Genomic DNA, 11,976 nt, shown 5'->3' on the forward strand with positions numbered 1-11,976 from the left:
TCAGCGTGTGTCCGTTTTTTTCTTACTTCAATGGGGAGAGAGTTCCCCCGTTATGATGAGTGCCCCGATGCCCCGCCCCAGTTCTCCCTCCCTCAGGTTTAGAGGCGATTGGCTTGCCAATAATTCATATAATTCTATTATTATAAGTGAGTTTCATATTCATCGGCACAGCACTTAAGTTAAGTAATATAAAATGTTTCAAATGAGTGAAATTGTCAAATATTTCAGCAGTGGTATAATTGTAATATAAGGTGATAAATGTGTTGGTGTGTGGGGCGACCTTCACGCCGTAGTGTCCAGCTCCGGCAACAGGTGTCAGCACCGGCGCTGCCACAATCAACAAAAACAACCTGTTCTCACTCCACTTTGTAAGTTGTTATCTTCCTCCACAAATTATTACGGCATGCTACGGTGTCATTGTTGTGAGTGTAGGTGTTATGACGGTGTGTCCATCGTAGGTCTGTGGGTGATATTTACGTTCAAATACCATTGGTAGTGAAAGTTAATGGGGGTTTGGACGGGTCCCGGAGCAGCTCGGGGTTCATGGAGTTGGTCCTTGAGACATTAGATAAGATTGTGTATGCTGTCCAGGACCTCGGTGAGCAGTGGGCCTAGGCACAGGTACAGGTGAAGACTCCTATTGTAGCACCGGTGGAGGTACGGGAAATCAGGTTCAATCTAGTGTTCAATTTGAGTCATTCATGCCACTCAGTGTTGTCATTCATTAGTCTCCCCCAGTGCCCATGGCATGTTCTTGCTGTTTCAAAGTGTGTATTGTGGAGCTCACCAGCCAGGTCTTCAGAGACATTGTTTGAACCTTTTGTGGAGCCTTGTGTGTTGTAAGAAAAAATCAACAGTGATTTTTAACTAGTGTTGTTATTTAAGAAATTATAAATATTGAATAAATTCATTGAAAGGTGGAATCTGCCGTACTGAAATTTTAAAATGATATTTAACCTTATGTATTTACTTGTCTTAACAGACCAGCAAATATATTCAGTATATGTCAAGTGTAACTGCATAGTTTTTAATGGTATAGTATATTTTGGCTAACTACTTAAAAGAAAAGTGCATGATGAATGATAAATGATTCTAGAAGTGCTCTGCCATTTTTTCCAGTAAATTTACAAGAAACATGACATAAAAAGTAGTTCAGAATTGTTTTGGGATTGTGAATGTTACTGAACAGAATAATCTAGTGTTTATGTTCAATTACTTATGTGAATTTGGTATTTTGGCAATTAAAAAAAGGAGTTAGTGATTGCATTTGATATTAGCCGGAACAAATCAATGTGCACTGTTGAACTTCAGTACAATTTATGTTACTCGATGGTCCACTCCTGCTAATATCATAGTTCAGTGATAGCTATTTTAAATAGCACAGGATATAGGTACGGCAGCCATATGTAAAACATCAATGTCTATGGTTACCGCTCCTAATGTGCATGAGTCGTGGCCAGACTATACAATGATAGTTACCAAGATGGCCTTCTTTCTGACTAACCCAACCTAACCTAACCTAATCTAACCATTAAGAATACAGTGTGATTTTTGGCATACAGTTGCTGTACCTATATCCAGTACATTTTTAAAATTGCTGCAGCATTGTTAGGTAAAATTGCAGTTTAGAAATTAGTTTTTCCTGTGTACCTGTATTTTGGTGTGATTTAATCGAATTTGAGCATTATTTTCGGGGGGAAGTACCCGTTTTAGAGTTACCCCCCAAGTATGGAAAACTTTAAAAAAAAAATCTGACATTATTTTTTGTCACTTGGTTGAAATGGGGTTAGAAATACTCCACATAAGGAGATCTAAAGGTTGGGGATGGTTAAAACAGTTGTCCATGTATTGGCTGAAACTGCAGTAATACTAGCGGTGGTTATATACATCGTCTTAGGAGGAGACCTGTTAAAAATTTGTTCGTGTTTTGTTTCAGTACCTTATTTCGTTTATCAAGACGATTCTGATGAACTACTTTTATGTTAATATCATGCTAATGTAATGCTAAGCAAGGCAACACCTTTATGGAATGTAAGCAGAAATGGAGTGCAAAACTCTCTGATATTTATTATTTGTGCAAGTTTGGAAACCATGAAGTAGTACCAGGTAAGTATCCTATTGCTACTGTTGCTCTGTGGCTCCGGTGAGTGAAAAAACCCACCTTCTGAATTATCTGATTTTAAATAGAACTAAATACTGTACAGTACTGAGTGTTGCCAGAAAGAGGCATTGTAGTTATATTGGTGCTCAGTGCTGTTTGTAAGAAGATCCAATATAGTTCTCTGATGGTTTGTTTATATTTGCCAGAGCAGAGCAGCAGTAGAGGCAGTGGCATGTCTGTATTTGCTGTTCCATAAATTATTTCCAAACTTGCTCATTGGTTTTAATTGTTAAGGATATAGGGTTATAATTTATTGGTTAGCTAACTTAAATATTAAAAGTGGCATTCAGTAGTGAACAAGTTAACCCCTGGTGTATGGGCCTCTTTGCTGAATAGAATCGTCTGTCTTTAGCCAAATAAAATGTTAAAATTGGCGTCCCTGTAGTGAAGAGGTTAAGGCTCAGATTAAAAGGCGGATAGGTATTTAGGAATCGGTGATGAAGCAGAGATCACAAACCAGACTATTCACAATTTTAGCATTTATGGCTCACCTGTAGATTAGCCCCCTCAGTTAGTTTTGGTGATAAAACTTCAGGTTGGTTAAGCTAGGGGGCAGCAAAATTTCAGATGAGCACTTCAGGGCTTATCTTCAGGTGACCCATATAGGTGAAATTGTGAATGGTCTCGTTTGTGGTCTTGACTTCATCACCGAGAGGAATTGAGAAGTTAAAAATGAGACAAACTACTTAAGGCTGGATTAGGGACAGGCATCACTAAATTACTGTAGCAATTTTGGAAACATTTGTAATGTGACTGGGTAATTTGCTTGCACTGTTACACAGTGCTCTCCCCAAGTACACGAATTTTAACCATGCGGAACCCAACTACATGCGTCAATGCCATGCAACCCAAATTCCAAAGTATGTGGGTGTTAATTTCCGTGAGGCATGGCCGAGTGAGGGAGAGAGAGAGAGAGGAAGTGATCAGAGGAGCTGGCTGTCGATTGACTGAGTGGCCACTACAACCAATAAGAGACGAAAATGCCATTTCCTGGCCGTGACATCACTAACGATGTGGTTGCCAGTCCCAGTCCTCTCCTCAAGACACTATAGCAGCTTGCTTTTTCCTGTATTTTTGAGGTGTTTTTGGCTGCTACAGCTACCATGGCTACCCAAGTACCCCACCTACTGGTGTTGGGACTCCAGCTTCTGCCCAGCCAGGCAGAAAAGTGAAGTCGATGACCCTGGCACGGAAGAAGGAGATATTAGACTGGCTGGACAATGGCAAGAAAATCTTTATTCTTCTTATTTAAGGGCTTATTTCTGTTTTATTATTCACCTTATACAACTAAGGTACACATATTTAACTAAGGGTAACTTTCATAGAGGTTATGTGCAGAAAATGTGCTTTGAAAGACTAGTTTTGGGTTCATGGTGTGTATCTGGAGGGGTCCCGGAACCAATTGTTTTTTTCCCATTAGTTTATAGTACCCAAGTACAGTACACAGTTTCCTAAGACGTGCCACTCTGTTGGCACCAATTACCTGTGTACTTGGGGGGAGCACTGTACAATATTCTAGGTTAAGTATCTTATATTATTGAAGTCAAGTTGTTGTAATCTAATAGAATCATCTATAACTGATTCAGGAGTAGATAAAAGTACGGTACAGTAATGTGTTTCTAAATTTCAGGGAAGAACTAACACCTTAGTTCTTAGAGGTGGCCGTGGCAACTACAGTACTGTATAAGTTCAGTATGCTATTGGCTCTGGGCTCTTTTCTTCATCAGTTACATTGCATTTGAATTGGGTTAAGGAATACAGTAAAATATAATTTTACCTTATGAATTAATGAGGATGTCTGAAAACATTATGGTAAATTTTGAAATCATCAACTTACGAACTTATTTCTCGTGGGAAATATTGAGATATTTTTTTATCTACCTTATTTACCTAATGTCCTCCTACTGGAGGTCTCCATGCCGAGGGAAGGAGGCCAGTGACCTGTGTAGGATTCCTCCATTGTTCTTGAGAGTTTTGTCGAAGGCTATTTTGAAGACCAGTGCAGGTACTGTTCTTGATTCCACAGCTTGGACTGGTAGACTGTTCCTTTGGTCTATTACACTCTGTGAGAAGAACATCCTTCTGTTTGCTCTGCATGACAATTTAGCTTCAAGCTGTGACCTTTTTTGGTTGTGGCACTTGACATCTCGAAAACTTGATCTGGGATTACGTCTTTAACCCCTTTCAGGATTTTGAACGTCTCTGAGGTCCACCATGGTGTGTCTTCTTTTTGATGGGTAAGGTATTAGTTCTGAGGTTAGTAGGAGGCAATATCCTTAGGCTGACTGGCACTTGCAAATTTTCAGCTGGAAAAGCTCTACTTCCTGTAGTTTCTCATTTACTGTTTATACATCAGAGGTCAGAGCTTGCCCTCTAAATGTGGAAGTAATGAAGTGTGGCCATGTTGTTCATGCTTTATATTGTATAAACTGCTCCTTTTTGGCTATTTCTTGAACCATTAACAGTGCCTGTACTTCAGTCACCATCGTTCCTGGTAAAATACATTTCTATTTGACTTATTCTTGTTTAGAAGTAAGTCAAATGTCTGCCTCTTGGGTGTGTTGGGCCATGTAGTGGATGGTGTTGTTTTAGGTAAGAGTTTTTCATCTCGTATTGTTTTGTGAGTGTTTATGCATGTTAGAGCTTAGCTGCTACTGTATGTGCCAGTGTAGCTGTCTGAGGGAGCTGTCTTACCTGGTGCCATGAAGACGAGTACAGTGCATACTGTACAGTACTATCCTGTACAGTACAATAATATTGCATGCCAACAGAATTCATGCTAAGATACAGATAGCTGTTATTTGATATGACTTATTTAAGTTAGATTATTTTTCAGATGTGATGTGGCAGTGCGACAAACAGAAGCTTCCAGTACCCAGATGCCATGGTCACCGCACCTGCTGGGACTCACTTTGCCATTATGGTGTCTTGAGGAGCACCTTCTGAAAAGTCTAGAAATGAAATGCTGCAGAAGCAGAAAGTAGTAGTGCTTTACTTACATATACTGTATCTGGAATATCCATGATCAGAGAGTAGTTTTGTGAGGCTGCAGAAAGAATAGGATGGTTTCTTGAAAGGTACTGAAAGTAAAGGACTTCCTGCTTGTGCGTTTGGATTAGTAACATTTGTGATAACTTTAAATACTTCATAAATGTGGAGTTTACAAAGTACTGAATCAATGTTGAACTGAAACAGATAATTATATATATACATATACTGTATTTATACTGTGTACTTAATATATTTGAAAATAACAAGTTTTTGTAAGAAGAGCTTATATACATACCTACTTTACCTAAGTTGAAAATTTTTGTGGTTGTGCTTCCAGACCATACTCCAGTGCCTTACTGAAGAGTGTTACTAAATTGCATGTATAGTGTTGAAAAATAGTGAAGTTTTTATTAGAAGAGTGATTTGTATATCCCAAGTTAGATGTAGAAAATATCCCCGAGAGTACAATAGTTATATTTTGTGAACCTAAATATATGTACAGTAGATATTTTTGTAGTAGACTAGTGGAACTATAGTGAAATTTCCATTCCATTTGTGAGAAAATTATTGTGATTGCAAAGTGACTATTTTATCTAGAACAGTATTAGTCTTTAACTATAGTAACAATTATATACCTGTTTGAAAGAGCTTACAATAAAGATAGCTACCTGAGTGTGGTGTTATGATATGGTGTAGAGTGAGGCAATTATTGTGAACCAACCTGACTGGAGAAGTGATAAGAGAAGTGTTTTACAGAAAAGAGAGACACTTGTTTTCCTGGCTGTCAGTGAGGGGCCTTTCATTTCAGGACCCAAATACGGTACATAGAGAATATTCGGAAAAAATATTTGTAGTGCTTCATCACAATGAGTCTGAAACGTATACGGCGGCGCCTGTCTCAGACCTTTACCAGGTTTCACGATGGTAGTCTGACAGAACTGGCGGAGCACCTCACCATTGAAGAAAATGGAGGAATAAGGGAAAATGGTTAGTAAAAAGTCTTTTATTAAAAATTTTCTTTGGTTATGTGAAGATTAGACACCCTAGTTTATTTCTCCTGATTTATTAATTTTTTTTTTTAGGTCATATGAAGATTATGCACCTTTACCTTATTTTACCCTGATGACTAAACACCCTGATGCTAACCTAACCTAAACCCCCCAGGTAGTGTTAGGGTGTTTTATCATCAGGTGAAGTAAGCTGCATTGCTTCTTTTTCAGGTGATTCTTGCTATTTGTGTTACTGTAACTACTCATTTTGCTTTTACTGTAGCTTATTGTACTCTGTTAATGATCACAGTTTTTTTTTGCTTGTTCTGTTAGTGTTCTGATGAGTTGGTCCTTACAAAATACTACCGTACCTTAAATGACATCATGACTTATTGAATTTAATTACTGGCAGCAGGAAGTTCAGGGAAAGGCTGGTAGTGTAATAATTATCTTGCCTGTACAAAAAAAAAAAAATTATGAATGGCATATCTTTAGTGTCTCAGTTGTTGACGTTGTTGCCATTTTTATGTCTCATTGTATCAATCCTTCATCTTTATGCCTCTCCAATTGTTATGATTTTGAGATTGGTCAGTTGTGCAGAGTCAGCAAGTCTGTGTGTGTGGTGGGGGGGAGGGGTGTAACTAAGCATGTGTGTTCTATTGTTCTGATAATCAAATAGATTTTTTGGGTGGGAATTGCATCTAGAATGGGCTAACTCAAGTAAGACCTACATTGGGTGTTTGTGTGATTTGTTATGCTTATATCCATGCTTAGACCTACTCTGTTGTATAGTCTATGTATTATACTGTATATAAAGTGTGTGTGTGTGTCTGAGATATATTTCCTTTTGGGGTTAGGAGACACCGTATTTTAATAGACTGTATGTACAGTTAGTTGCTGGTTACGTGGAAAGATGTCACCAAACCACATCGTCGCAAACCCTGAATGATTGACTGCATTCCTGTGTTGCCGGACTGTTTATTCATTGTCTTGTCCTGCAGGCGTAAACATTAAATATTAGCTACCATGGTAGGACCTGTATATACTGTATAGCTACATAGTGACCTGTTCAGGATCTTAACATAGCTACTATAGTCTTTTAATAGATATACCAGAGTAGACAGTATTTTTTTTTTATCATGAATATTAGGAACCCGTTTGTTTCATGTGATGATTAAACACTGTACAGTATTGCTAAAAGAGTTATGATGTTAGTATATGAAGATGTTTAATCAGGGGTCCCTAATCTTCACAAGATCTGTTTTGTCTAATTCAGTACTGCATACACACACATAATAGATACTGTACTGTATTAATTTTGATAAGGCCTTGGGCTAACCTGTTGTAAATATCTTTTATCTTACCGGTATTTATGTATGGTGCATCCATCATATTTAAGAATTTGGATCGCCTGAGGATTAGTCCCCCTAACTTATTTCACCTTAATGCTAACCCAAAGTAATTGATTCTAATCTCATCCTCAAGTAGTGTGAGGGAAATAAGCTGGGGGTCATAATCTTCATGTGATTTAACAAATCTTCTAAATATCCCTAAATTCCATCTTAGTACTACAGTAGTTGTTTTTGTTTGTGTTACCAATTTTTTGGTCATATCAGGGCTATAGCTAGTATCCTTCTCCTCCTCAGCCAGCTTCCACGAGGGTATGAAGGCTCATACAAGTAAGCTACAGAACTCCTAACTATCTCTCTGTCTCACTGTCCTGATCACTGGCTGTGTGAACATGGTGTGCACTAGCTGTTTGGGATACTGTTGTAAGGTTGACAGTGGAAAGGCCTGCATTAGTGTGGGTGGGCGGACATTTTGTCACCGGTCTATTAAATACTGTGTTATATTGATTAAATTTAGATTATAAAGCCTTTATTTTGGAGGTGATGAAGCCATTGTTAGGTTAGGTTAGGTTAAGTTTATACTGAATTGGTGACGAATTAGCTGGTGACAAAATGTCCTAAAACCATTAGTGTTGCCTGAATAATGGAAATTGGGATCACTTGAAGATTAAATACCCCAACTTAATTTACATGAGGATTAAACACCTTAACTAACCTAACCAAAACATCTCTAGGTAGTATTAAGGGGTTAATTTTCAGGTGCTCAGTAAATTTTCTTTAAAAAATTTTGTATTAAGACATAAGGAATATTACCCCATTTTAAATTTAGTGATGGCTTATTGTACTTTACTTACAGCAGCATAGTTTACATTAGTGACTTTGTTCTTGCCTAATTTCAATGGCTAAAAACAATGAATGGACTACCTGAAGATAAATAGCCCCACCTTATTTCACCTTAAGATTAACCTTACCTCAATTAATCTAATCTAGCATGGCCTGACTTAACCTAACCTAACCATCATAATGTTAACCTAATCTAGCATGACCTAACCTAACCTCACCTCACTTAACCTAGTCTAGCATAACCTAACCTCTCCAGATGTTGTTAGGGTGTTAAATCATCAGTTGAAATAAGTTGGGTGATGTGAATTAACAAATACAGTACAGCACTGTGCTTCTGTCTGTTACCCTGTTGTCTAATTTTTTATAGTACAGTGCCTATTTAAATCCTGTACGTAATCAACATTCATCATGTATTTTAATTATCTTTGTATTAAAAACTTGATTGATGTATACTGTAATTTTATTTTTTACTTTTCTCACAGGTTCAGCGACTACTCCTACCTTCACCAGAATCAGTCGCCGCCTCTCCTTATCCAATTCCCGGATATTCAGCGACTCCCACAAACAAGGTAAAGTGAGAGGATTGACTTTGACTGTATGAAACTGTGCTACTTTATTGAGTGTAAACCATCTTGTTAAGCATAATGGCATACAATACATTTAATTACACTTCTTTGATTGTATTGTACATTATGTGTTGACTTCATATGTTGAACGTTGTAGCTTTTGGTCACAGAGCCATCTCAATTTTGCCTTACACGTCATATGGCATTTCATTCATCTACAAGGACAACAGAAATAATCTTCGTCTCATACAAAATGTAAGGATTATTGTCGTTGTAGCCTCCTGTTGATCCAAGGAGATTCATGTACAGTATTATATCTATGGGCTCTATCCCAGAGCTTATCCCTTGACGGTGATGGCTGGCATTAATCGCGGCTAACCCATGCAAGAGTGAAAAATGGCAGTAAAATGTTAAAGATGATTACCTCGGAGAACTGAGAGGTGATTGGGTATTGGGGCTACAGCAGCTTGCACATCACAGACCTTCCTTGTCTATCATGGGCCACACTTGTTTTACAGTAACAAGCCATAGGCCAGCTGTCTCCACTACCAGTAGGGCATTCCTTGGATGGCTCCACTATATTACAGAGCTAGATAGTACTGTACTGACATCCTATATATAGTCATCTCACATTTCCTGTTATATAGTAAGGTGAATTCCAGCTTTTACTTAATTTGGGTTACAAAATTTATTTCTTTTGCAAAAGTTATTTCAGTTGTATTAGCATTCAATTGCACTGATTTTACTCGCACTGTGTCAAGGGTAATATCAGGTCTTATAGTGTAAACAACTCGGCCTAACCTTTGGGGTAGTGTTTGTTTGCCAGATGGGTACCTGGCCCATAGGGTGGTGGGATTTGTAGTTGGGGAGGTGATTTGAATTCTCCTCACAGGGTAATGAGACTGCACATAGCATATGCTGCTCAGTGGATGTACAGTATATTCTGTACCTTTCAATTCTTCACAGTTAAGCACAGGACACCCTTCAGGCGGTTCATTATTCAGTTGGAAGGGGATGGATTTATTAATAAAAATTATAATTAGCTCCAGTATAATCTACAAAGGCAGAAATTTGTTTTGCATTTCTTGTAAGCATTGTTCCTATCAGGAATATCTTAGAATTTTTCAAGGCTTTGTGTGGTAAAGTTCATCGAGGGATTGGTAGAAAGTTTCATCTCAGCAGAATTATACTCTTGGAGTTCTCAGCAAGGAATGTTGTGCTCTGTCATATCCTTGACAGTTTGGGCCCTTCTCTGGTTGAACTTCATCTAAGGCTGATCTTATGAAGCTGATAGATGATTCCTCAGGAAACCTGCTGATTAAGAAAAAAGAAGATGATTCTGTGTATCTTTTTAGTCTTGCCCTTTTTAAGGTCAGAGTGTGCGCCACATAAGAGCTGGCTGAAAATTTGTCAATCTGTGAATGGTTTTCTGTGGATTTGTGAATCTATTCAAACCAGTTGTCATTATCTCTGTGTAATCAAAAGCCATGGGACAAATATAGCGTTGGTTAATGGCCAAGGGCCTCAATTTATAATGCAACATGTAATTCCAAACTGTTATACACCTGCAATATGGTGGCTTATTTATCAGAAAAATATACAAAAATCTATTTTGATAAGTAGTACAGTAACTTTATATACTGTACAGTATAGTCACTGTCAAATGTCTTATCACATTCCTGTTGCTCCATGAACCCTGGGATTCAGTCTGGCAAACCCAAAGCAGTAGACATTGATGCATATTCTGTCCACGGATGCTTTTGATTCACGAGTCTGAATCTAGAAGTTCATGGAATAGCAGGAGAGTTGACGGGACCTTTGACTGTACAGTACAGTATAAAAATATTTCACCATTACAGTACTTTGCACTATCTCCAAATATTGACTTAAGTGTGGCAAACTCTTGTCATTATGCAATTTTCAGATTTCTGTTACATTCTTAGTAACTAAGTATCATATCTCTTAAAACCTGTAACTATGCATTATGTGGCCAAGTATGGCACAAGTATTTGCTAGATATGGAGCACAAAAAAATAAGTGGGTGTCGTGTACTGTACGTTTATAGACATAAAAATATATGTAAAGGCTGAGGGTGAGAGGAAGGGAGCCAAACACTAGAGAGGAAAGGTGAAGGTATGAAGGGGAGAGGTCTCGTCAGGGAGTTGGGGAAAGGAGGATGAAGTCAGCTGTGGAGGCATGATCAATTAAGATGGTTAGATTCCTTATCTATTGTGAACGTCTCTTTAAAGGGAGTGCCCGTAAAGAGTACAAGATATCAGAGATGGGAAGATAGATGCTGCTCTCCGTCATTATAATTGTCAGTGTTTTAGTATCACAATATTGTCCCAAGGACTTGATGTAACCTTTGTGCATGTATTTAATATTTTGATGTGTTGTCTTACAAAAGATTCAACACTAAATGAAGACTGTTTCTCCATTTATAGTTTTTCTTGTTTATGAAATTCCAAACTCATACCTGTATTGTTAAAAAATAAGTAGCTTAGCATCTCTGGCTAATACAGTGTAGTAAATCTTAGACCAGTGACTTTCCAATTTTAATCAACAGTTCTTAAGAGTTGTACAGTGACTTTATGATATTGCAGTACTATACGTTTTTTTGCTTGACCACTCACCTACAGTACACTAAGACTTGTATAGTACATAGTAAATTATCATGAAAAAAAAATTATATATATATATCAAAGCCAACAGAATCCCAAAATATTATACAGTACAGTCAAGGTGCAAGATTTATGTGATCTATCGACAGAACCTCTCAGATTTTCATATGTTTTGCAGTTAATGATATAAAAGCATTAAAAATAATATTAACACAAGAATTCATACAATTTAAATTTGGAAATAGAAAATTAAAATGAAATGTTGATCTAACACACATAGGCAACTTAGGCTGGAATCAATAGATCTGGCAGTTAATGACACCCATACTGGAGGTGATCTAGACTGTGAAATTACTTTACAGTACAAGTACAGTACTGTGATTTCTTAAAGTACATACAGTCCAGGGTAGTTAGAATTACAAATATGGTTACAGTTATTTTAGGTTTCACAATACA

The 11,976-nt window shown here is 37.6% G+C and overlaps 1 protein-coding gene across 1 annotated transcript; it reads left to right on the forward strand.

The window, feature by feature from the left end:
- Nucleotides 1–249: 249 nt before the first annotated feature.
- Nucleotides 250–9,187, forward strand: LOC121878678. Its single transcript, XM_042385003.1, has 5 exons — nt 250–368; nt 4,998–6,139; nt 7,788–7,820; nt 8,816–8,902; nt 9,057–9,187. Exons 2-5 carry the CDS (start codon nt 6,019–6,021, stop codon nt 9,185–9,187), a joined length of 372 nt encoding a protein of 123 aa, XP_042240937.1. The 5' UTR covers nt 250–368; nt 4,998–6,018.
- Nucleotides 9,188–11,976: the final 2,789 nt, after the last annotated feature.

The sequence above is a fragment of the Homarus americanus genome, unplaced genomic scaffold (genome assembly GCF_018991925.1).
Source record: "Homarus americanus isolate GMGI-L3 unplaced genomic scaffold, GMGI_Hamer_2.0 scaffold23518, whole genome shotgun sequence".
Lineage (NCBI taxonomy): Eukaryota > Metazoa > Arthropoda > Malacostraca > Decapoda > Nephropidae > Homarus > Homarus americanus.

Coding starts and splice junctions, on each gene's coding strand:
- LOC121878678 (XM_042385003.1), top strand. CDS start 6,019: ATGAGTCTGAAACGTATACGGCGGCGCCTGTCTCAGACCTTTACCAGG. Junction 6,140..7,787: donor TGGAGGAATAAGGGAAAATG/GTTAGTAAAAAG, acceptor TCTCCTCCTCAG/CCAGCTTCCACGAGGGTATG. Junction 7,821..8,815: donor GGGTATGAAGGCTCATACAA/GTAAGCTACAGA, acceptor CTTTTCTCACAG/GTTCAGCGACTACTCCTACC.